This window comes from Fusarium falciforme, chromosome 10, assembly GCF_026873545.1.
Source record: "Fusarium falciforme chromosome 10, complete sequence".
Classification (NCBI taxonomy): Eukaryota; Fungi; Ascomycota; class Sordariomycetes; order Hypocreales; family Nectriaceae; genus Fusarium; species Fusarium falciforme.
The window spans coordinates 1,884,341-1,909,903 of NC_070553.1; the positions used below are offsets into that span (position 1 = coordinate 1,884,341).

General features: G+C 53.5%; 5 protein-coding genes and 1 pseudogene across 6 annotated transcripts, besides 1 other annotated feature; 3 read left to right on the forward strand and 3 right to left on the reverse strand.

The window, feature by feature from the left end:
• Window positions 1-831: 831 nt before the first annotated feature.
• NCS54_01249100 (Chromatin-remodeling ATPase INO80) lies at window positions 832-7,053 on the reverse strand (the record flags this gene model as incomplete). The annotated part of the gene is made up of 4 exons (XM_053157724.1): window positions 832-998; window positions 1,047-5,544; window positions 5,596-5,898; window positions 6,268-7,053. 4 exons carry the CDS (start codon window positions 7,051-7,053, stop codon window positions 832-834), a joined length of 5,754 nt encoding a protein of 1,917 aa, XP_053013699.1.
• A 2,545-nt stretch (window positions 7,054-9,598) lies between these two features.
• On the reverse strand, window positions 9,599-11,553 carry NCS54_01249200 (ABC transporter ATP-binding protein ARB1; the record flags this gene model as incomplete). The annotated part of the gene is made up of 3 exons (XM_053157725.1): window positions 9,599-9,725; window positions 9,777-10,918; window positions 10,966-11,553. The coding sequence occupies 3 exons, from the start codon at window positions 11,551-11,553 to the stop codon at window positions 9,599-9,601; spliced, it is 1,857 nt and encodes a 618-aa protein (XP_053013700.1).
• Window positions 11,554-12,683: 1,130 nt separating this feature from the next.
• On the reverse strand, window positions 12,684-13,214 carry NCS54_01249300 (Hypothetical protein; the record flags this gene model as incomplete). Its single annotated transcript, XM_053157726.1, has 1 exon — window positions 12,684-13,214. One exon carries the CDS (start codon window positions 13,212-13,214, stop codon window positions 12,684-12,686), a length of 531 nt encoding a protein of 176 aa, XP_053013701.1.
• A 1,318-nt stretch (window positions 13,215-14,532) lies between these two features.
• NCS54_01249400 (Protein kinase domain-containing protein) lies at window positions 14,533-15,879 on the forward strand (the record flags this gene model as incomplete). Its single annotated transcript, XM_053157727.1, has 1 exon — window positions 14,533-15,879. Exon 1 carries the CDS (start codon window positions 14,569-14,571, stop codon window positions 15,877-15,879), a length of 1,311 nt encoding a protein of 436 aa, XP_053013702.1. The 5' UTR covers window positions 14,533-14,568.
• Window positions 15,880-18,260: 2,381 nt separating this feature from the next.
• NCS54_01249500 lies at window positions 18,261-19,927 on the forward strand (annotated as a pseudogene). Its single transcript has 2 exons — window positions 18,261-18,338; window positions 18,392-19,927.
• Window positions 18,261-19,927: a sequence feature.
• Window positions 19,928-24,550: 4,623 nt separating this feature from the next.
• Window positions 24,551-25,165, forward strand: NCS54_01249600 (Hypothetical protein; the record flags this gene model as incomplete). Its single annotated transcript, XM_053157728.1, has 1 exon — window positions 24,551-25,165. The coding sequence occupies one exon, from the start codon at window positions 24,551-24,553 to the stop codon at window positions 25,163-25,165; it is 615 nt and encodes a 204-aa protein (XP_053013703.1).
• Between the last annotated feature and the right edge of the window lie 398 nt (window positions 25,166-25,563).

Here is a 25,563-nt window from a genome sequence, read left to right on the forward strand (position 1 = left end):
ATCCGGTATGGTGTAGTGGCTAACATTTCGCGCTCTCATAACCTGAGGGAATAGTACCGCGGAGCCCAGGGTTCGATTCCCTGTACCGGAGAACTTATTCTTTTGCTGTTGATAGCTTCTTTTTGCTGTTCTTAACAACTTCTTCAAGGCGTGGTTAGCCGCCTCCCAGTCTCACCTGCGGGGGACCGGCCTGTCTCTCTTTTAAAATTTAACTTTACTATAAAACAAACTCTCACTTGTTTAACAAACTTGTACATAGCAAAAAGAGACGTAACTGCTGACTTCTACTTGATTCACAGGGCCTAGCCCCTGGCAAAAATAAACTCCGGTACAGGGAATCGAACCCTGGGCTCCGCGGTACTATTCCCTCAGGTTATGAGAGCGCGAAATGTTAGCCACTACACCATACCGGATGTGGCTTTTGATGGACGTCGGGACTCAGATTGGACCTCACAAGCCTGAGGCAGGCCACAGCCATCCATGGCAGACACCAGCATCACACACCCTCAGATACACCATCAGATACATCAACATCGCAGACCGAGTGAACAAGTACGCACTGTTTCCGTCCGTCTATGCCTACGTAATAATAGTACAGTGTCCACCTCGGCGACAGCCACCTCCTAGAGTGACTCTGCCGTCCTTCTTTTGGCTTTTGTTTTCCCCCTCTAACCCCTTCCTTCATCAAAAACCTTCACCGTGATCAAATATCAACAACAAAAGCTAGTACAATAACTCCCTTCATCTCCCAACCTTGAGCCACCCGGGGCTCCAAGCATCCGTTATCAAACACCCAGCTCAACTCAACATTGTGCAATCCATATCCATCCACTAAACCATGCCATCGGCGATAGCCAGCCTTTGCTTGGCCGTTTTGGCTCGTTTAGATCCCTTCACCCTACCCTTCTTGCCCTTGGTGTCGCTCTCAGCAGCGGCGGGCGTGTTCGGTGTCGCCGTTCCAGAAAGCCCCTTGGAACCGTCATCAAAGTGACCCTCGCCTAGAACTTGTTAGCTTGTGTCATCTTGTGGGAAAAGAACTTGCTCACCTTCATGATACATCTCATCCAAGCTGGCAGAAGTCTCTGCCTTACGTCGCTTGCCTCCCTTCTTCTTCTGTTGCTTCTCCAACTCGCCCGACTCGAGGAGTTCCTTTTCGCGGCGTTCAATCATCTCCGCCTGCTCGTCATCCGCCAACCACATGGCAATGTCGCGGTTGCGGTTCTCAGGAGCACGGCGACCAGAGAAGTCGACGCTGGCACCGCCACCTTGGATAACAACGCGCTGGACTTCCTCCTTCTGCAGAGCACGCTTTCGGATACGCTCCTCGATGGTACCGCGAGTGATGAGACGGTACACAGTAACCTGCCTAGTCTGGCCCAGTCGATGGGCTCGGTCCATGGCCTGTGAGTCGATGGTCGGGTTCCAATCCGAGTCGTAGAAGATGACGGTATCGGCGGATGTGAGGTTGATACCGAGACCACCGGCACGAGTGGACAGGAGGAAGATGAAGATCTCGGGACGGGTCTGGAAATCGTGCACAGTGTCTCGTCGATCTTCGAGCTTGGTCGAACCATCCAGTCGGCAGTACTTGTAGTTGCGGTATGTCAGGTACTCCTCCATCATGTCGATCATGCGTGTCATCTGGAAGTACAGCAGTACACGATGACCCTCGGCCTTGAGTTTGAAGAGCAGGTCGTCGAGCTTGGCAAGTTTGCCACTGTCGGTGACGAATCGCTGCATGGACGGGACCGAGATGTTGGTAAAGCCCTTCTTCTCGTGATCCGGTTTGGGAAGCATCTCGCGCGAAGGGTACAGCTCCAGAGGAACCTTCTTCTCCACGAGCGCCCTCTGCTCAAACACTGTCGGTCCGAAGAGGATCTTGCGAATGTCAACATTGAACAGGTTGTTGGCTCGCTCGATCTCGGAACCCGAGCTACGGCAAGAAACTTGAATCGGGGGAGCCGACGCGCGAGGTTTGCCAGCTGGCTCCAGTCGTCCCAGACCAGACTCGTCATAGTCTGCCCGGGCAACATTCATCAGCTGGGCCAAGACGCCCTCGGTGGTGATTTCTGCAACAGGCTTCCGGTTCTGACGGGCCCGAATCTGGAAGAGAGCATGGGCCGGGGTGTAGTTCTTGTCTTCAGACTCGGCGTAGGCAACATTGAAGTAGCCAAGTCGATCACGCTTTTGAATCTCCTTGGCAGCTCGGGTGATCAAGCTCGAGTGTGTAGCCTCATAGACTTCGTTGGGCGAAGCATCAGCAAACCGAAGCCATGAGAATGCCTTGGATCCACTGCTACTCTCTCGAACGTTTTCTGGACTCCAGATGTTCATCATGCGGTTGAGTGCCTGGCTTCGCCAACCAGCTGTCTGATTGTCCGGGCCAGCCTTGTGCAGGCGACCACCTTCTCGCCAGATGAGACGGGGAAGTTCGTACTCGATCATGTTGCGACTCGAGTAACCCACGGAGACCTCACTGCCCTCGCGGACAAATGACGCAGTCTCGGCAAAGTAGGCGCAGGCAAAAGGTGAACGGACTTCAGCACGCTCAAACAGATCAGGATGATTACAGACCTTTCGGAACTGCATCACCAAGTTCATCAGAGTGCCAGAGTCTTGGTCATCTCCCATGGTAGCCTTCTCAACGAGATCCATAATGTTAATCTGGTTCCGCAGGTTGCTGTAGTAAGCCCGTTGTCGGTAGGTGAGATCGCAGAACACGTCGAGTTCAATCTTGTCGCCAAGCTCCTTCTGCACATGCTTCTTCACACGTCGAAGCATGAAGGGCTTCAAGATCATGTGAAGACGCTTGAGTTGATCCTCGTTGAGCTTGGTGTTACTCTGCGCGTGCGACTCAATATCCTTGGAGAACCATTCGCTGAACTCGTCGTGAGAGTCAAACAGCGACGGCATGATGAAATGGAGAAGGGCCCAAAGTTCCTGCATGTTGTTCTGGATAGGAGTACCCGTAAGCAACAGTCGGTTTCGGCAATGGAAGCCGAGAAGGCACTTCCAACGAGAACTCTGCGAGCTCTTGATGGCCTGGGCCTCGTCCAGAATCATGTATTGCCATCTCATCTTCTGGAAGTAGGCCACATCTGAGACAACAAGCTGGTACGAAGTCACGCAAACATGGAAAGGAGCGTCCTTTCGGTACGTAGTGTGCTTGCGGTCCCAAAACTTTCGGAGAACCTTTCGGTCGCCAGCGCCACCCCAGTACGGCAGAATCTTGAACTCGGGAACGAACTTGGCGATTTCTTGCTGCCAGTTGTGAAGCGTTGAAGCTGGGGCGACAACCAGGAAAGGACCCCAAATGTCGTGCTTCTCGGCAAGGTACGCCATGACGGAAATAGACTGGACAGTCTTTCCGAGACCCATTTCGTCTGCCAAGATACCGTTGATGCCCTGCTCGTACAGGTTGACAAGCCAGTTGAGACCCTTGAGCTGGTACTCCTTGAGCTGAGCATTGATGAGCTTGGGTTGCTCGATTTCGACGTCTCCCAGACCTGTGGGGTTCTGGAAGTTCATCTCGCCCTCCTCGTCCATGTCGAGGCCTTGGTTGTTGAAGTCGCGAGCCTTCTTTTGAGCCTCTGCAATGGCGTTCTGGGCGTTGGCCATGGCAGCAGCACGAAGAGCTTCGTCACTGCCCTCCTCAAAGTCAAGATTGGCAAAGTCTGTGACCTTGCCGGCAACCGTGGTAGGCTCCTCAATGTCGAGTTTCTGCTCGTCAATCTGGTGCGCATCCCTGGCCACATCAGGGTTGTCGGTACTACGCTCCACCTCATCAGTCTTGATCTTCTTGCCGATGAAGTGAGAGTAGAGCTCAGTCTGAGAGATAAGGAAGTTGAGCTTCCTCTTCTGACGAGCGGCTTCACGATCAGCTTCCTCCTTGCGGGCATTCTCGATCTCTTGCTTCTCGGCAGCCTTGCGAAGGTCTCGCTCCTCACGTTCGTTGCGTTTCCAGAAGCCCATCATGTCACGCATGACTCGCTTGGCACGGGCCTGAAGATCCTTGGTGCCCTTGTTGGTTCGGAGCTGCCAGCGCTTAGCCTCCTTGGAGGCCAGAATCGCCGTCTTCTTGAGGTTAGAAGCCTTTGTGGCGTAAGAGTCGACTGCCAGCTTGAAGGTCTTGTTGACATCCTTCCTAGCCATGTCTCGCCAGATCTGGTCGTAAATTTGGTTGTAACCCTTGGACATGAAGCGCTTCTCGTTCTCGGGGATGTCGTCGACCTTTTCCTTGTCTTTATCTTTGTCTTTATCTTTGCCCTTCTTGGTCTTCTTCTCGGTAGGCTCCTCCTCGTCCTTGTCGGCCTCATCCTTGTCCTTTTCGGCTTCCAAGGCGGCCTCCTTCTTGGACTTCTTGATCTTGATGCGGACGCGATTTTCCTCCTTGGTGGGCAACTCCTCGCCAGCATCCAAAGCTGCCTGAGCAGCTTCGGCAGAATCCTTCTCGGCCTGCTTCTGCTCCTTCGACTTCTTAAGACGAGGACCACCTCGTCCCTTGCCTTTTCGTTTGCCGGATGGCGTTCCTGCTTCGCCAGATTCCATGTCGGAAGCCTGGAATGAAGACATGGTGCCACCCTCGAGGTTGAGCTCCAGGTTCCGGGCGGGGCCCTTGATTCCTTGTTGTAGAATAAGCTTCGTCTGCTGTGCCTTCTTACTGGCACGCTCGGCATCACGGAGGTGCTTCTGGCGCTCTGCCTCGTCTTCGGCTGCCTCGGCGCGCGCGAGAGCCGCCTCCTTTTGCTCCATGGTGACAGCCATGGACTTTTCGCGGCGTCGCTTGCGTTGCATGTCCTTCTTGCGTTCCTTCTCAGCGTAGACCTCTTGCTCGCGAACTTCGTGAAGAGCTTCATCGTAGAAAACATCGTCATATCGCCGCTTGCCGAGCTCAGCATGTAGCACCAGCTTCTTGCTTGCTGACGCTGCGTAAGCATCTCGTCGAAGTCGGCTCTGATCCAGGTCCAGCTCGGCCATTACACGTCGGCGCTTCTGGGCGCGTTCCTTGTACTGCTGCTCGTCGAACTCATCAGGATCGAGGGTCGCGGCCTTGCTGTCAATCTGAGACTCGGCATTCTGGATCTTCTTTTCCATCTCGCTCGACCACGCCTTTTGCTTGGGCTGACCGTTCGCTTGTCGCTTAGCAGGTAGACGGGGAGTCGGGGATTCCTTCTTGATGGATAATCGTCGCCCATTCTTGGGGGTCACTGCCTCTCTTGCCGCCTCTCGGATGTCAGAGGCGCGGCCCTTGGTCGACTTGCGGCCCCCTCTCTTTTTGGCAGGTTCTCTTGGTTTTCCCCTGACGGGTTCGGGCTCCGTCTCGACGTCTTTCTCGACTTCAGTATCGTGATCCTCGGGTTCCAGCTCGCGCTTTGACGGCTTCGCTTCTCGCGAATCACGCTTCAGCTCTCGGTCGCGTCGGTCTCGGTCATGGTCTCGCTCGCGCTCTTCAACCACAGGTGTTCGTTCCCGAGGTTTTGGTGCAGGTTCGGCACTAGAAAGAATGTTGGAGAAGGACATGGGGTCAGCAGCTCGGCTCGGCGTCTTGTATCGAGTTAGCATTGATGCATCAGAATAAAGATCGAAATGGCATACGCTGGTGGATGGAGGATTAGGCTTTGGTGGTGATGGGGCCGCGAGGTCCGACTTGAAGGGTGGAAGGGCAGGAGCCCCGTTGGTTGTCGAGCTCATATTGGCTGTTGCACCATGTCTCAAGCTCGGAGAAGCTAGGAGCGGCTGTCGACCTGGAGGACTGAGAGACCCAGGCTGAGGGTGCGAATGGGATAACGGGCTGCGCGGGCGATTGAATGAAGATGCGCGTGGTGATGTGTAAGAGCCGTTGTAATAGGAAGGAGTGTGCTGTTCACCAGATTGCGAATAGTTGTATGGCTCACGAGTCTGTTGGGGTGGAAAGAAAAGGTTAGCTCCACGTCAGCAAAGTTGTGATGTGGTTGTTTTGGTTTTGGTTTGCGGCGGGTGAGAGAAAGAATGCGTGTTGCCGCGTTAAGGGGAGTGGTGATGAAATTAAGCGTGATGCGATGGATGTTACGGGAGCGTGGGAAAAATTACTAAGATAGTGTTCAGAAGGGAAGCAGGCATTGATGGCCTGGAGACGATGGGTGATGAAATAGACGAGAATCAAAAAGTGAATGATGTTGGGGGAGGGAAAGAAAATCAAGGGCCGACAGGTGCATTCAATCAAATCAAGCCTGGGCGAGACGACGGAGAGTCAAAGACAAAAAAAAGAAGTGGATTTGCCCCCCTTACCTTGGGAGTGCCAGCCGGGGGCGCGTTGGCGTTGGCGTTGGCGTTGTGCCAGGAGGCGGCAGGCGTAGCCGCGTCGGAAACAGAAACTCGACGCTCCTTGGTGGTGTCGGTCGTTGGGTCATAGAAGCCTCGCGATGCGGGTTTACTGTCACGGCCGTGATGGACGTCGGGCGCCGAGGGCGAATAGTATCCAGCCGGCGGGTGCAGGGGCGACACCGGGGGAGGAGCTTGGTGTTGATGCTGCTGGTGCGACGGGTGCTGTGAAGGATGGTGTTGAAGGCCACCCGGCGTGCTCGCCGCAGGTGATGATGACTTGAGACCAACGGGAGGTGGTAGAGTGGGAGCGACGGGGCCGCCCGGTGCGCCCGAGGACGAGGAAGACATGTAGGGATTGGGATTATGCAAGGCCTGGCGAGGCGGGGATTGATGAGGATGACCAGCACTCGAGGTGCTGGTGTTGTGAGAATGGGCGTGGCCGTGGTTTGGGGGAGAGAAGGGAGGAGGACGGAACTCGGACTGCTTGGGCGAGCGCAGGCTGAAGGTGGAGTGCCGATGCGCATTCGCGTTCGCATTCGATGAGGCTGTCGCCGTCGCACCAGCTGGAGGACCAGCCGAGTCGCCGCCAGGACGAGGAGCATCAGAACCGCCCATCACGTCGCGCCGGTGATGGTGATGATGATGGTGGTGATGGTGGTGGTGATGCGAGCGAGGTTCCCGCTCCTCATCGCCACCGTCTTCTCTATGTGGCCGCTGCAGCACCGTTGAGTTGTAGCCGTTCTTGTCCATGCTGGAGACCTAGCGCTCAAGGAAAGACGAAGTCGACCCAGCAAGGACCAAGAATAACAAGCAGCGTGTGATATTCGACGGCCAAAGATGTATCAGAGTTGAGAACCCATGTGCACGATGGGCAGTGACGCGACGATTGAGGGGGTGGGATTTCGAGGCGAGGATGCGCACTCGATCAGCTAGAGGTCGCGATGCGCACGCGAGGCTCTGTGGGGTGTCGATCCGATTCGATTCGGTCGCGACCAAGGGTGCGATGATGCAGCCAGGCGCAACAGCAGAACACGCACGGGGGAATCGATGGGCGACGAGGATGGGATCGCGAGGTTTGTCGGGTCTGGGTTGAGCTCAGGTCTAAGGCGAGTTCAAAGGGACGGGTGCCCTGACTGGGGGGGCAGATGTGTTCTGGTGTGGAGGTGATGGGGATGGAGCGTGGCGCTGGGATGGGATGGGATGCGGCGATGCAAGCGGAGCGGCAGTCGAGATGGGGGAAAGGGACAGGGTGAGTAAACGAGGGTGAGGAAGGGCAATCAGGGCCAATGGGTATGCCAGAGCTAGCGGGGGAACGGAGAATACGGACAATGGCGACAAGACGAGGGGGGAGGCACACGAATGGACGGGAATCGAGCAAGAGAGGGGTGGAGTCGAGTCGAGTTTGTTTCTGGAGGCTGATGGTGATGAGGTGGGTGCGGTGCAGCGCAGTGGTGATGGATGGAGCCGAGTGACAGCCAGGCCCGGCGCAGGTGAGACAAGGCAAGTGTAAGTACCAAGCTGAAATCGAAGTAATCGGGAAAAGAGAGGGAGGGGGTGACAATGAATGCTGGTGGTGGTGTGGCGATGGGATGGTGGAGAAGCCCAAACAAAAGACAAGAGAGAAGAGAAGAGGGAGGAGGTGAGGCGTACGGTACAGTAACCTAGGGGAAGGGAAATCCCCCGTCCTGGCCGTGATGCGCACGCGGATGGAGGCGCCGGGTGTGGACGTGGAATTGGCGGATGGAGACAACCCCAAGATTTTGAGAAGCGAGAGTCGAGAATTTCCACGGGTGCCGGGGGGGTCAACCGGTGGGCTTGAGCGGCCTAAAATATGACCACCGAGATGGCATTTGCTGGCACAACAAGCTCACGCCATCAGGACGAGTGTTTCTATCGACTCTTGACTCATGTTTGAATTCACCAACTGGTGCAAGGCACGATTCCCCAAAGAGGAGTTGGCGATGGGCTCAGATGGTGATGATTTTGATTCTGATGCTTGACTGTTTGTATGGCCAGTCCCTGTTGTGTACCTACCTATCTATGCCCTGGCTGTACACATCATCCTTGATCGCCTTACGGATACACATCCAGCCATAGATCGTGGCACAAATCAAGGCACGCACAACCTCGAGTCTCCTCACCCGCCGCGCCTTTTTTTTTTTTCCTTCTTCTGCTTCTGTTCTCTTCCATCTTTGGGGCTTGCTGAGCTTCCAGGTTCCAGGTCCCGACTGCTGCCCCTGTCCCGTTCGTCTCCGTCCCATGTGGGCCACGCGCCGAGCTATGCCTTGCAGCGTTAAACCTGTTTTGGACGCCCCGTCCTCCCGTCGCTCCGGCAGCGGGGAATAGAATCCGGAGATGGCCTCATTTTGTGTTGTAGGGTAGTCGATGGCTAGGCTTTCTCGGCAATGGCTTTTGACATTTCTGCGGACTCGATTACAATTGTTGGGCACGGCCTTTGTGGCTTCCCATGCAGCTATACATTTGTTGTTTTGTGATAATTGTTGTTTATCTCTTATGCTTCTACTTTAGTCGGTGAATTATTGCCAACCGACCAAGACAAGTGTTTCACTGGTCACGCGAATCAATATCCACAAGCAAAATATATGACCTGTGCTACACGTCAACATTGTCATATCCAAAGTTACAAGTATCACCATGATTTTATACTTGATGATGGTGGATGTCGAATAACGGGAAATTGCAATGTAATAAACATTCATCAGGTACGCTCGAGCCTCTAATAAGGCACCAGAGCATCCAACGTCGAGGCGATCACACGAAGGGCACCCGACGCAACGACCATTTCCCCCAAGGTACGGCCACAGTTCTCCCTGTCAACAAATCCCCATACTCGTCTCCAATACTTCGTATAGTGGATCGCAACGCCTCCAAGTCCCAACTACCGAGCTCAGAGTCTAGCCTTACGCTGACATTCACGATGCATCATCTCAACAAGCATGATATCAAACAGAGTAGCCATGTTCATACTAATCAAGGCCTCTAAACAGCCGGACCCAAGAAAAAGAAATCTATCCCGTGAACATTTCCGCATCTTCATGAACGCTTCCGGGCCTCTCTATGAGATGAGGCCGTGCCCTGCGTCCTGGTAGCGTCGTCGTGGCCTTCGTGTCCCATCGTGTCAAATATCCTGATGGTCTAGCCACCCGCCGCTGAAAACCCATGAAAATACCCACGTCATGCTAATGTCATTCATTAACTTTTGGAACAGAATCCTCTATAGTCAATTTTCCCTTTCATGCTGAGTGGTAAAACGTCACACCTCCTCGCATGCACCTCAGACGGCACCGGCCGTGATCATCTTCTTGCGAAGGTAGTTCTTGTACTCGGAGATGGAGCCGTCCCACTCGCGGATAGTCTGGTTCTCGCACACGAGAATCTGTTTGGCAATCTTGTCGAGCAATCTATTCATTGTTAGCATGAGCCCCTCAAGTAAGTTAATTCCTGATGCTTACCGGAAGTCGTGAGACACGACAATGACACCTCCGCTAAAGGCGTTGATGGCATCCGCCAAACTGTCAATGGTGGGGATATCCAGACCGTTGGTAGGCTCGTCAAGCAGCAGCATGTTGGGACCATCGATGGCGAGGAGGGCAAAGACGATTCGGCTCTTCTGACCCTCAGACAGAGTGCCCATCAGAGCAGTCTGGGAATCACCAGTGAGACCGTATCGGCCGAGCTGTTGACGCCAGTACTGGTAGTCCTGAGACTTCTCGCTGTACTTGTCTCGCACAAAGTCGAGAGCAGACTTGGTCAGGTCGAGCTGCTCAGCACTGTGCTGCGAGTAGAGACCCAGCTTCAAGTGAGTGTGTCGGGTCACGACACCGCCAGTGGGAGAAAGCTTGCCAGTCATGAGTCGGAGAAGAGTGGACTTGCCCACACCGTTGGGACCGACAAGGGCAGTTCGGGAGTCCATGTCGAAACCAAGGTCCAGGTTGCGGTACAGGTCGTCCTCGGGGTTTCCAGAGTAAGAGAAGGTGACGTTGTCGAAAGACAGAACGGGAGGGGGGAGCTTCTCGACGTCAGCGAAGCGGAAGGTGAAGACCCTGTCCTGCTCAACAGGCTGGATGAAGCCATCGGCCTCCATCTTGTCGAGAATCTTCTGGCGCGACTTGGCCTGTCGCACCAGGTTGGCGTAGGTACCGGCACTGGCAATGAACTTCTTGATGTGGGCAATCTCATCCTGCTGCTTCTGGTAGGCCTTCATCTGGTTGGTATCGTTCTCGGACTTGGTCTTGCTGTACGAGTCGTAGTTACCACCGTAGTAGACGAGCTGCTTTCCACGCATATCGATCATGTTGGAGCAGACACCGTTAAGGAAATCCATGGAGTGGGAAACGAGCACAAGGGTTCGCTCCCACTTCTTGAGGTACTCCTCCAGCCACACACAGGCCTCGAGATCCAGATGGGCAGTGGGGTCATCGAGAAGCAGCAGCGAGGGCTTGACGAAAAGGGCCTTGGCGAGGGCGACTCGCATTCGCCAACCACCGGACATGTCCTTGGTCTTCTTTTGGATGGTCTTCTTGTTGAAACCCAGACCCGTGAGGATCAGGGAGGCACGGGTAGCAAAGGTGGAGGGGTCCAGCTTGTCCATGTGCTATGAAGCGTTAGCGGTGCACCTCAGGTATGGGACAAGAAACTCACGTCGTAGAGATCAATGAGAACAGGGCTCTCAGGGCCCTCATCCTCGAGAAGCTTCTCGGCCATCTTGTCGAGACGCTCCAGCTCCAACTCGGCCTCTCGGACAACCCAATCAAGGGCGCCGAGGTCGCTAGGAGGGGCACCCTCGTTGAGAAGGTAGATATCGAGATGGTCGGGAATGGGGTACTCGCGGGCGGCAATAGCCTTGAGGAAGGTGGACTTTCCGCAACCGTTCTCACCGAGGAGACCGTATCGTCGACCGTACGAGAGCTCGAGGGTGGAATCGGTGATGAGGACTCGGCCGTGGAAGACCAGACTGGCACTGGTGATCTTGACGTCCTTGCTGGAGGGGACGGAGGACAGGACACCGGTGGTGACTCGGTCTGAGATGCCGTGCTTGTCCATCTGATCAGCGAGGCGCTTCACCTCGTCGAGCTTGTCGCCCGAGGTCGCGGGGCCACCATCGTCCTTGATGGGGTTGCCGTGAGCGTCGAGCTGGACCTCCTCGGCCTTCTTGCCCTTCTTGCCCTTGAGCTTGCCCTCGGCAGCCTTCTTTGCGAGACGCTTCTCCTTGGACGCGGAGGGAGCCATTGTGACGACGGACTGGGGAAAAAAAAGAAAGCGCGGGGTCGAAGGAACGGAGACTGTCGAAGAGAGAGTCTAGAAAATCCAAACCGAGGGGTATATGGGTGGCTTGGAAGATGGACCGTTCGATGACTGGGAGGGAGGAAGAAGGATGATGAAAAAGGAAGAGCTGACTTGACCGACAAAGAAAAAAAGTGGCCAAGCAAAACAATGAGCGTGGCGGTTCCAGTCCTGCCGGTTGGATGGGTGTGTTCAGGTTCAAGGCTTTTTTCGCGGCGGTTGATGGAGGCGAGGCGGGGTGAATTTTTGTTTGGTGGGGCAAGATTTTCAGATTTTTTGGCTGATAGAGAGTCAGGCAGCAACTAAGGCATCAACCTGGATGGTGGATGATGGAGAGATAAGGGGATATGCGTTGAATTTGTTGACGAGTAGGTTGTTAAATGACTTCAACCCTATGTATATATCCCTTATTTGCTATTTATCTATATTATTTTGTTCCAATTCCTTTCATATTTCGTGCTTCGAGACCCCTCTACCAAAGCACATGCCAAGACTCGGTACCACCTCTACTTTGACGTCATGAATCCATCTCCCCTGATTGGCTGATAAGATTCAGGATTTTCACACAGCCCTCCCGTCGCCTTGCTCACAACCTTGAAAGGCGGCGAGTCCGTAGCCTTTGGGAGTGAGGGTTGTGTTCATTTGCCTTTACGACTCGGATGCCCCGATCTAATGGTAAAAAACTGCATGATTGAAACATCTTTTTGTGAATTGTTTGACATTGGGTATGCTTGATTCGATCAGAATCATGCTGCCGCGCGTTGCGCCCGGCAAGGCAACGGCCTTTATGCTTGTACAATCCCTGCAGACAAACTCGTATCAGGCATTTATACCGTCAAGGCCCTGACTCATTTCATGAGGATTTTCATTAGCCTGAGATGCCTCATTCGATGTAAGACGTTTGTATGGTTGCCTTGACTATGGCTGTGGTTGGCAGTTGGTCTCATGCAACTTTCAGTGTCAATGCCTGGTCATGTGAGGCCAACTGTGGTTGAAACAGCCTGTAGGAGCACTGTGTCATGCAATCATTCATCATTGATACTATCACATAGTACAAGTAATAGTGCCCAAACTACTTAAGAAGGAGTCTCGGCGTTCAAAGCATCGTAGCCAGACTTGGTCGATAGTTTTCCTTCCCTGGGACCAGCACCTCCTCCAGCTTGTTGCTGCTGGAACTTCAGCTCTGCCAACCGACCAGGGTCGTCGTCGCTACCGGGCTCAGCATTCAACGCCTTCTGAAGGCCATCCTCTGTCTTGGAATCATCCCAGCTTCCCTCGAGATTCTTGCTGTGACGGCGGTGCTGACCCTCGGCTTGTCCAGTGGAGGACTTGGAAACGTTGCCAGTTCGACCGGTGGAGGTAGTATCGCGGCCTGCGCCCGAGGCCTCGGAGGACTTGGAGGGAACATTCTCGGAGCGGATGCCCTTGTTGGAGGTGAACTCACCGCCCTCCTTGAAGGACTCGGCAGCCAGAGATTCCGAAGGCACAGCGCCAGCGCCTTCCTTCTTAGTGGGAGCGTTTTTGCCGAGATCGACCTGTATCATGTCAGTGTCACATTCTGAAACGAGTGTTTTCAGACTCGCCTTGGTGCCAGCGCTGGAGGCCATGTTTGAAGATTTGACGATGGGATGTGTTTGAGATTTGAGACGGTGTTCGATTCAGGTCTTTTACAGTGTTAGAATAACGTTGACAAAGGTGTAAGACTGATGCTGAGTGGAAACTTGCACGACAGCTCTCGAGCTCAATAATATACTGCCTCTTGATCTTTGTATGACATCACGTCGGTGAACGCCAACTGACGTCTGTATCCTCCAGCATGACACCGAATTACATCATGATGTCTCTTTGACGTCGTTTTGGCTGCGAAAGCAAGCAAACGACAGGTACAGGTTACAATTCCACTCGGAAGCGACCGTCTTCGAAAGTTCGATGGAGAAACTACTCCAAAGCCGTCGAGATCCTTGGTCTGGTCACTAACTTCGGCTTGGGATGAGGTTATACTGGACTATGGAATAGGTGTGTCATAACATCATGGGTTATCGGTTGAAGAGAGATGAGATGAAACGAGATCATTGGTAACGGCGAGACGGTTCGTCGTTCAGCCCTATCGTTGCCGAAAAAGAGCGTGACAGCACGTGCTGGTCTGAAGCACCCCGAATAATAACCAAGAGTTTCATATAAAGACAGAGTCCATTTAATTCCGCCTTCAACACCTGAAATAGATTCCGTATTGGCCCCTTACCAAGACAATACTAAAAATGGGGTCTGTGGCCGTGCAAATGCCAACAAAGTCTTGGCACTTGGCCTTCATCAATGCGTCACGGCATTGCAACTTGTCATGTGTGGATCGACCGGATGGCTGAGCAACTGCACAGGACATTAATACGATAAACCTGATTTTTGATTTGTTGCCCTGTCTTTGGTGAGACCACTTGTTGCGCAGCTGATCAGACGTGGTTTGGTGTAAGTCTGTGGTGCAGCTGAACACGCGCTCAGATACTCGATTCTGTCAGAGTGTGCCTTGCCAGAGAACCCCATATCCCACCAACTAATGAGAAAACCGCAACATTTTCCCAAAAGCGGAGGCTTTATGCTTGAATGCATCCTTGTTTCTGCTGGCATTCTCAATATCACATGAGATATTGAGCCGACACATCCGGCTTCTTGGCCAATGACCCATCCCCAGCGCACATTCGGCCTGCCCTACGACTCCGAAGCACCAATGCCGTCTGCCGATTCTATGCCAAGACGTCTCGGCATCATGGTGGTTCAATCTCGGTACGTGCTGGGGCTGGTGAAGTGGATGGGAGGCGGTGATAAAGTTGAGTCGTGTCAACGGCTGACTGTGGTTATTTATGGTGCTGGCTGTCGTCAGTGAATCCAACGGCGATCGGTATAAACGGAGTAGACGCTCTCTGAAGGCCGTCGGTCGGATACACGAACCTGCAGCGCGGATCGAACATGTTCAAGGAGAAGCAAGCAACCCTGCATAGGTGGCCAAGGACAAGGCTCTACCAACGATCGACTAGCCGATGGGCACGAGTAACGGCCGTACTCTGCCTGATTCTTGGAGCATTCCACTGGATATCCGTCATCCATACCCACCGAGAAGCCTTGGTCGCCAAGTTTAGCCCGACTATTTTTACCCATCTGACGCCATGGGACAACTCGACGCTCGCAGATACACACTGGAGATGGAATGAGACGGGGGGTTTCGCCTGGGGATCGTACTCCAGAAGAGAGATATGGGCGAATCGGCACGAGTGGAAGCGGCTCGGCTCGGGGTCTGAGGGAGAGACGTTCACCTATAATGGTACAGTCATCAAAGTATACAAGACAGCAAAGTTTCCGTTTCGAAACTGCGTCCCTGATGCTTCTCTGGAGCTGCGATGGCCGACCGAGATAGAAGCGTCGTTGTTATTGGGGGGAATGGCCGGTGACAATAGTCAGAGGGATGTCGGGTTTCTGCCTGTGACGGATTACTTCATGTCACCACCGGAGGAGGGTGAAGCTCGGTGGCATTTCTTGACGCCCTTTCTGGAGTCTGGAAGTCTTGTCAGACTCGCGGAGCACTTGCACCACTCTGGACACACGTACACGGCCCATGATCTCGACATCCTCTACCGACCGTCGCTCGAGCGACTGTTCGAAGCTCTCGACCGAATGCATAATCGACATGGACTGTGTCATGACGATATCAAGCCAGACAACATCTTTCTCTCAGGAAAGGGGTCCTTGGGGGAGGTTGATGTGACAAAAGATTGGATACTGGCAGACCTGGGGAACGCTCGAGAACCCGATCATCCATATCACTCGTCGATTTTGTGGTCGCGACTGAACAACAACCTCCCCAACTGCCGAGTCAACGACGTGGTGAGACTTGTCAAGTCATACATGCTCTTCCTAAGAGCCGCAGTCGACGATGGTGGTGCATTCGACGAACAGTTCTTCCAAGGACGCGAGCCGTGGGCCAAGATGTTCTGGACCATCGTCGACGGGGTCAACAGCGACGCTGTCTCAGCTGTTTCGGCCCGGGTGTTATCCATGGCGCTTGATCCCTCACTTGAAGATCATAATGATACTCTTGTACACGGCCGTGACCCGCAAGGCGTGTGGAACCCAGTCAAGAGACTGTTGATGAGCCGAGACGAGGTCATTTCTCATGGAGTAGATGACCAACTTAGAATCAGTGCTGCAGATAGTGTAGCGAGGCTTAAGGGGCTGGCGTTTCTGTTGGGGGTCCCGGTCGGAGAATGTCAGGTCGAAAGATAGCACACTGACTAAGTGCCAAAGTTGGAAACTACAGGAATAACTTTTGCGTTACAGAAATAGACGTTGATGAGTAACAAGACAAAGCGACTTTGATAGTCGGACTTACGTATACACGTCTTCTCGCCAAGCGACCGCCAAGCCTCCCCTCTACAACACATGCAGTCGCTCTGACGCAAATGCGAAAAGAAGATCCGGTCCTTGAACGGCATTTCGCCACCTCTCGCCGGTATCACGGGGGTGAAGGCGTGTGATCGGCCGGCGGTGGAGTCAGCCGAGCGGCGGCCGGACAATTCATAGCATCCGAGAGGTTGACGGCCGGCGACAAAGAGGCTTGGAGGCTCGTGCCAAGGGCAGATGATGGGTGGTTGATGGAAGGTTGATAAGAAGGTTGGCAGGTCAGTGGTTGCAATCACTCGTTGGCGGGCTGGCATGCTGCATTCTTTACCTCCAGAGGAAATACTTAAGAGAAGCCAAGCACCAAAGGGACAGCCAAGGAATGCCAGGTCAAACATCCAGTAACCAAAAACGCTCAAGACACCATCGAAAAACACATACACAATGACGGAACTAGTCTATCACGACGGCCACTACCACACGGCCCCGGCACAGTCGGAACAGCGGCACGGCAGCCGCTCCGGAGGGCTGTGGCAGAAGACATACGAGTTCTGGGACCACATCCTCTACGGCGTTGGTAGCGTCTACTACAAGATTCGAGGACGGTGAGGGAGGTTGGTGGTGATGACGACGCTTAGCCCTCGACGCGCCCACGCAATGCTATACGAGGGAGGAGGAGGGTCGGGAACACGGCTTGGCTGACCCGCCATCGAGAGAAAAAAGAAGCGTTGGCTCTTCTCCACTGTCGTCTCCCTCACGATGGCGGCAATTCGACCATTTGCAAACTTCAGAGAGAGGCCGCGCTGCCGCCGTGATGAGGATAGACAGCAGGTTGACGATCCAGGGGATGGAAAGCAGGAAAATCACCCAAAATATCCTCCGGCACTGGGTCGTCATGACATGGCAGGCTCCATTGATGTGCAGTGCAGAGCCGCCCATGCCCTTTGCGCTTTGTTTCAGACTGCGACCAGCCGAGGATCCCTTCGATAGAGCCAACCAGCAGACGGCAGTGAGAGATTGTACAATGGACCTGCTTGCGTACGGTACAGTGTGTTGTGCAGCGCATGACAGACAGGAAGCGGCGCCTGAGGATGAGCCAGAGGTCAAACACGAGCTGGGGGGCCGAGAACATCCCTGAGGTTGACAATCTCCATGCGACAGAGGGAAATACGGATACACGTAAGCTGTCTTGAGTTAGATTTGACTGCCCCAGGCAAGTGGGAGGTGGGCGATAGATGAATGGATGACATTGGACCAATATCTCCGAGATTCACATGATTCAAGTCGAAGTTGGATTTTGATTAATCGCAAGCCCAAGCGACTCCAGACCGACTTCCGATTGTCTGTAGCTACTACGTAGTATGGAGGCTGGCAATTTCCCGGTCGCTCGAGGTTCGTATAGTGCTTGTTCGACAAGAAGCAAGGCAAGAGAAGGGCCCTGCCCGTCACCGAACGGAGGCGCCCCTGATGGATGTTTGGCGTGAGCGAGATTCAGTGGAGATTATCCCCTATTTTACAGTGCCCGATGTGCTGCAAGATGAGGTACTAACAGGTTCTGGCTCAGTGAGGGCTGGATACTGTTAATCAACAAGCCAATCACAGTGCGCATTGACTCACCGCACATTATCACCGTCCAGCGAGATGAGATCCCACGTTGACATGCCCTGATTGGCCACGGGTGGCGCCGGACAAGTCCCAAACAAGCTTCCATCGCTGGTGCTGCGCCTCGAAATCGACAGGGGAACTGCCTCTATTGGTCCACAGCGCTGCGAGCCTGGCCCCTTTGGTTCGACTGGGATGGGAGAGGTTCCTGGTCACCGTAGGGGGGCACCCGGGGGGGCACAGTCCAGTGCCACAGTGCCCAGCGCTAGAACCAACCCCCTGCCGGAATCTCTAGCGGTCTTCATTCGCTGCGAGGCAGGGGTCCCCCCTGGCTAGTCGCCTCCCGCTGGCCATTTTCCCTCTCAAATCTCCCCATCCTTCCTCGACCCGTCCTCCTCCTCCTCCATAATCAACGCCTCCCTTCCTTCTTCATCAACCTTCGCTAACTCTTTAATTCTTTCTTCCTCTTTTTCGGTTCTCTGTGTTTTGAGGCCGTTTACTCCTTCCCGTCACTCTTTTGAACTAGAACGCTCTTATCCCTCTCCGAGAGGCGATTGATTGAAAAAAGGGGTGCAAACCAACATTCCTGCGCTCCCGATCCCTCAACTTGAACTATTCAACTTGATTCTCGTCCTTCCTTTGACAACTCGTTATTTTCGCATAGCACAATGAAGTTCTCCGCTGCCCTCGTCGCTGCGGCGGCCACGGCTGCCAACGCCAAGCTGCAGCCCATCGTCATGAAGGTTCGTGGATTCGACATGAGGCAACCGACCGTTGCAATACTAACCCCATACAGGGCTCCAAGCTCTTCTACGAAAACGGTACCGAATTCTTCATGAAGGGTGTTGCCTACCAGCAGGATACCGCCGCCGCTGGCGCGACCAACACCAAGAAGGATAGCTACATTGACCCCCTTGCCGACGTCACCAGCTGCAAGCGCGATGTTCCCCTTCTCAAGGAGCTCGGCACCAACACCATCCGAACGTACGCCATCAACCCCAAGGAGGACCACTCCGAGTGCATGGAGCTCCTCGACGAGGCCGGCATCTACGTCATCTCCGATCTGAGCGAGCCCAGCCTCTCCATCAACCGTGATGACGCCCAGTGGAACGTCGACCTGTACGAGCGCTACACCGCAGTTGTTGACGAGCTCGCCAAGTACGACAACGTCATCGGTTTCTTCGCTGGTAACGAGGTGTCCAACAACAAGTCCAACACTGACGCCTCCGCCTTCGTCAAGGCCGCCGTCCGTGACACCAAGGCTCACATCAAGAAGACTCACAGCCGCTGGCTCGGTGTCGGCTACGCCGCCAACGACGATGTCGACATCCGTGAGGATATTGCCGACTACTTCAACTGTGGTAAGGATGAGGACCGCATCGACTACTGGGGTTACAACATTTACTCGTGGTGCGGCAAGAGCGACATGCAGAAGTCTGGCTATGCCGATCAGGTCAAGTTCTTCAAGGATTACTCTGTTCCTGTCTTCTTCGCCGAGTACGGTTGCAATGAGCCCGATGGTGCTGCTGGCCGTATCTTTGAGGAGACCACTGCTCTGTACAGCGACGAGATGACCGGTGTCTTCAGCGGCGGTATCGTCTACATGTACTTCCAGGAGGACAACGACTACGGCCTGGTCCAGGTCAAGAACGGCAAGGTTAGCAAGCTTAAGGACTTCAACGCTCTCAAGACCAAGGTCACCGCCGCCCGCCCCAACGGTGTCGAGGCCGACGACTACAAGCCCTCTGGCAAGGCTGCCACCTGCCCCGAGCTGTCTGAGACCTGGAACGCCAACAGCGTCCTCCCCCGCACCCCTGACTCCACCCTCTGCGACTGCATGGTTGCCTCCCGCGAGTGTGTCCCTGCCAAGGGCCTTAAGGAGAAGAGCTACGGCGAAATCTTTGGCTACATTTGCGGTGAGAAGCCTGAGCTCTGCAAGGGTATCCAGGCCAACGCCTCCACCGGTATCTACGGCGCCTACAGCATGTGCGGCGAGTCCGCCAAGCTCGCCTACGTCCTGGACGCCTACTACCAGGACCAGAAGAAGGCTTCCACCGCCTGCGACTTCGATGGCTCTGCCACCACCCAGAAGGCCTCCTCCGAGTCCTCTTGCAAGTCTGCCCTCGCCTCCGCCAGCTCCATCAACGCTGAGGTCGCCACTGCCACCGCTGCCTCCGGTGCCGCTTCCACCGGCGGCTCCGAGGAGTCGGACGACGACAGCTTCGGCATCCACTCCGCCTCGATTGCCCGCCTCTTCTCCCTGGGCGACTTCGCCGTCGGCGCCTACATGGCCGTCGCCGGTGTCGTCGGTGCCGGCATGGTCCTCCTGTAAAAGATGGACCCCAAGGAATTGGATTCTGGGTTTTTTGTTGAGTCGATGAATCAAGTTTTTTTGCCGTTGCTTATTTCTGGACCCGTGCGTATTTTTTCCCCAATGGTGTGGTTTTTCTTGTATCTGCATCGCCGGTGTTGCATGGCTCCCATTGTGATAGAACGAGGTACCTAGATGTTAATGCCACGTTTGCTTGCGATGATTATTTGTCGTGTGATCACTGTGATTCGTATATACCATGTATGGTCTCTGGCCTGTCCCTGTAGCACGTAGTTGAAGCTCGGGGTTGCCGGTGTATGGTTTGCTGGTGACGGTGTTCAGTCACTGTGGTTGCTTGAGCATCTTAATCGCTGTCTACCTAGTGAGATTCAGGCCCACAGCCTCCTCTGCAGATGCCAGTTCCATGTCTTGGTCGTCAAGTTGTCAAGCTTTGGTACTTGCGAGAATGATCACGTTGGGATGCCCTGAGTAGCAGAGTCGTGAACGAAGCAAGCAATAGTTAGGAAATGTGAACTTGTCTACTTAGTTCCTCCCTCGTTTCCAGCTTGATATCCTCATAGTTGCTATCCATTATCTTCCATGTGGTATAGGGTGTCTCCCTCGCATATTGTTATCTCCCGGCAGGTAACAACTCTGCCATGAGTAGAGTAATTTCGCTGGGCTTTTAGGACTTTAGGAACCAAATTTTGATAACTGCAGGATACTGAATGATTGGTAAGTCTGTTAACCGAGGGTCGTTGCAAAAGAATTGGGATGCCCAGGACAAATTCTCATGTAACAATAGACGTTACACAAACCTATGGTGATACGCTCTAGTCAACCTTGAGTACTTCGCACCAGCGTCTCAGCACACCAGCGCAACGAAGAATACTCAGGATAGCCTATTATGTATGCCAAGGAGGTCTACGCAAAGAAAGGAGAGGCTGCCTGACTCTTAACTCTAGAGTATCGCAGCCGCAACAACTGTCACAGCACAAACCAATTGGGCAAAAAGCAAGAGCAAGAATTGGCAAAAAGAAACTCCGGTACAGGGAATCGAACCCTGGGCTCCGCGGATCAAGTGATCTCTCAGGTTATGAGAGCGCGAAATGTTAGCCACTACACCATACCGGATATTGGTGCTGTTGACGACGCTCGCAAACAGTCCCTACGACGACAGGGGACTCGGCTGGAGACGGAGAGACGCCAGTGGCAGGGAGCATTATTGCATTGTCGTAGCTGTCAATGGCTCGTTATGAGAAAGTTGGGATCCATTGGCATCCTCAGTCAGGTCCAGAGGATGTCATATTGACACCCCTTCTCCTGAAATTGCGAGGAGTGTTGCTGGAGAGAACAACGACGGTTGGCATATTCGATAGACACCGGGTCCAAACAAGGCCTTATTTTGTTCGAGGGCTGGTTGTTTCGGCCATGCTTTGGCAGTTCCCGACGTATGTATGGACTAGGACCACATATATCTTCTGTTGATATGCCGGGTGAAGCAGTTCTATCGACCGACACGAGATAGAGTCGCAGTGGACCAGGACATTTGCAAACACAAGAGCAGGGAAAGACAAGGGACGGGAATTGGTCGTGCATGCTTCTGTAGTGGGAGGTCTGGGAATCGCACGTCTACCATCCGTAGATGGGCATCAACTCAAGGTCGCAAAGGCTGCTCAACCTCTGAGCGTTATCAGCCAACCTCGACATGTGACTCTGTACTTTACCAGCCTGCTATTGTTGGGAGATATATCTCGGCAATAAGAGATCGGGGTGATTCGAGGGTGGAAGAGAGCATCGTGGGTCACCGACGACAACTCAGCTTCCTCCTTCTCCTCCGATGCCAACGCTAAAGACGGAGTAAACCACTCCGCACCCTCATAGCGTTGTCTTGAGTGTGCTTTGTTCAGAGAAGTTGACTTTTCACCCACTAAGATGATGATGCTGGGCCATGATGTCCTGACCTGCAAAAAGAACAGGAGGGCAGCCTGTCAAAAAGAAATACTCTCCGGTACAGGGAATCGAACCCTGGGCTCCGCGGTACTGTTCCCTCAGCTTTGAAGTTGAGAGCGCGAAATGTTAGCCACTACACCATACCGGATTGTGATTGGCTATTGATAGTGGTCTCGACGGGTAGGACGCCTAACACTAGAGGCCCAGTGATGCCAGCTCGATGTGTTGTCATTGAGGATTGGGGAAGAGGTTCATGGTGACGGTGGAAGATGGAGGCTGGCTTTGACTCCCGTTTGCTTTTGGCAGGATGAGAAATGTGCCAAAGCTTCCCCGAGACAATTTTTGGTCGTTTTGAGTTGCGGTGACTGAAGGGCAGTTGCCAGGGTTGCACTCCCTTGGCTAGGGTGCATGTATGTCAAGGTTCAGCATCGACAGATACTGTGATCAAGTTCATTCAGCCAAAGCTTCTCAGTTCGTTAACAGTTGTCATGGCATCTGAATCTTGTAGGATCATCTGTCATGCAGCGTTGGGTTTCTGTAAACGTACGCAGAGTAAGAAGGCTCACAGAGCCTAGAGAGGCCAGCCAGATCGTGAGGGGCTGACGAGGATGGCAAAAAGAGCAGAACCCTTTCGCCAGAGGCCAAAAAGAAGACATTCTCCGGTACAGGGAATCGAACCCTGGGCTCCGCGGAACTAATCCCTCAGGTTATGAGAGCGCGAAATGTTAGCCACTACACCATACCGGATATGATTGGCTGTTGTTGAGTTTCGACGTTGTGGGAAATGCTCAAGTCGGGGGCGACGGGATAGCGGAGGAGACCAGGGATCCGTCATCTCAGTTGTATGACAATGGAGTTTCCAAGGCCAGGGTGGTGGCTGGTTGAGGGAAAGCCTTTGGACGAAGTGTGAGTTGGCGAACTAGGGGATGTAGAGCCAATATCGGCCAGTTGATCTTCTTTGCCTGGGCTCGTATGTGTCCATCTCTAAGGGGAGGATAGTTGCCGAGCCAAAAAGCCAAGGAACTCAGCCGTTACTATCCCAGTCAGCTATTTATTCCGCGCAAACACAACGCACCGTGTTGGTAGTTGTCTGGTCAAGAACTGAGGAAACTATGATCTCGAGCCCCTCGAGGTAAACGCAACTTACCTTGGTTAGCACCGTTGTTTAGTCAATTGATGGGGTAATAAGAGAGATCGCGAGACATCGTGTCCTTGATCACTAGCCAACAATGTTTGGTAAAGAGACAAAAAGATACGTCAACCATGTGCTCAGGAAGCAAAAAGATAAGGTCTCCGGTACAGGGAATCGAACCCTGGGCTCCGCGGTTCAAGATAATCTCTCAACTTGGTGATGAGAGCGCGAAATGTTAGCCACTACACCATACCGGATGCTGATTGGCTGCTGATGCAAGTAGGAGATGGCCAAGGCGAACAAGAGGTCCCAGGTGAGTGCTGGGGGAGAGTGGACAATCATTGGTTCTCTCGTTGCGAAGAGGTTGTTTAGTTATGGTTGGCTTCTGGGATACGATGGAAGGCTACGTAGGCGAAAGTATGTCGGCAGTTCGGGCTTTGTACTAGCCCGTGTTCACCGTAACCCCTGAGAGGTCAAAGTCACGGGGCGTCAGCAAGGATCAATGTCTCATCGAAGTGGTCGGTCAGAGCACGGGCGACTTGGAACCCATCAACCGGACTTCATTCCTTGCCAACCGTGCGTTTCTAATCCTTCAAGCAGTTCCTTCGTCATTTATCAGACTTCTATCAAAACTATGAGCGACAGAGGGTTTCTCCCTGTGAGATTACGGACGTCGTTGCTTACCCAGGCCCTGCTGCTGAACCCAAAGCCAGTGCCCCCGTGTTCCCCTTGGTCCCTGTTCTCGTCGCCGCTTTCAGCACCAAAAGCACTATCCGGTATGGTGTAGTGGCTAACATTTCGCGCTCTCATAACCTGAGAGATCAAGTACCGCGGAGCCCAGGGTTCGATTCCCTGTACCGGAGTTTCTTTTTGCCCTCCAGCGTGCCAGCTGGTGAAATGCGTGATACTTTTTGCGTAGAACAACAAACAGCCTTGGGGATTATGGGCAATATGGTGACTAGTCGGCATACCTGTATGTACTTGTTTCATGGCTAAAGACGAAAGGACTTCATAACTCTGGACGTGGCATCTATTCTGCCATGGAGACGGGATTACTCCCTTAGTTTGGGAGGCGGCAAGAGACAGGTTTCGATACCGCAGCAAAAGGGCCTGGGCTGTACAAACGGGATGAACGAACTTAGAATTTCCCATATTTTCTTTCAGAAACCATGTTTATTCGGGTGGCAGTGAATCACTGTCGGCTGAGTGTTTGACACTGCCGCCTGCCGCCCATCTTGCAGTCTTCACCTCAACACACATAGCACACGGGACAACTTTTCATCTCAAACACCGCAGGGCCCCAGAGAGTGGTATGTAGCCCAGTGTCCCTACTCACATTGTGATATACGTTGACGATAAGGCTCCAGTACAAATCAGCGTTACCTCGTATCCATTCCCTGTCTTCATCCTGAGCTCGGCTATAGTAACACAGTAAGCCATCACCTTTCGCCTTGTTGATATCTCTGGGCCACTGCTGATAATTTCTATAAATACAAATCGCCGACCACGATTGGCAGCTTCTCACTCGGGAGAGAACAGGGTGCTCGACTCTTCGAACCATGGGGAAAGACAAAAGCCAATCATCCACGTCGCGTGGAAAGAAGAGAAGTCGCCCCAAGGTGGAAGATGAGCCTGAGCCTGAAAGACCGCCACCTGCTCTCCGACCTGACTCAAAGATTGACAACGAGCGAAAATTCGTCATCACCAGAACAGACGCCATGAGGAGAGCTGGAGGCTTGGAGAAGAAGATCGGTAACGAGACCTATGACCAGATGGCTCTCACTACAGGGATGAAGAGATGGCTCAGCAAACCCGTCATCATGGTCCTCGGCGAGGGCATGAAGAAAAAGGTCTTTGAATGGTGTCAGAAGTTTGACCACTCCTGGCTGGGCGTTCTATTTGAGGCCAAGGGGAACAGCCTGGTATCCTACGAATACACGGCAACTGAAGAGGAGCCGATCCTTCCCGAGTCCATGTTCGAGGCTCTGCGGGCTTTGGTGATGGGGTTGCCTCCTGACAGAGAAACCTACCGGCGCCTCTGGGGACTTGCTCGGATGGTCACGACGCACTCACAGCGCGCGTTTCTCATGGACGAGCTTCAGGCGACCCGGCCGGAATTTGAATACTTTGCCGAGGGGAATCAAGTCACTGGTCTGGTTCTCCCTCGGTATTGAGGGGAACGCTGTGATGGGGTGGGTAATTGCCGTAGGACCTGTGTGGAAGAGCCATGGGATGGAGAGGAGACAATGGTGATGCACCTCTCTTATCCATATTGCATCTGTTGGCTTTGAAGCTACTGGAAAAGAGTAAGCTCTATTCACAAACTTTCCCCTACTACTTCCTGTTCACTATCACTCATGTCTATGTTGTTATGACCCCCTGCCATCCTTCCTCGCTCTGCCTGTTGAAACCAGACTTTCACGAACACCTTTCGACATCTTTTTCTTCCATCAAGCGAGCTTGCGACTTAAGAGAAAATTCTGATTGTCGTTGACTTGCTAGAAGTGCAACAAACCTCTGGTCAGGCCCGAACCACTCAACTATTTGGGAGAAACCCAGACTTGTACTCACA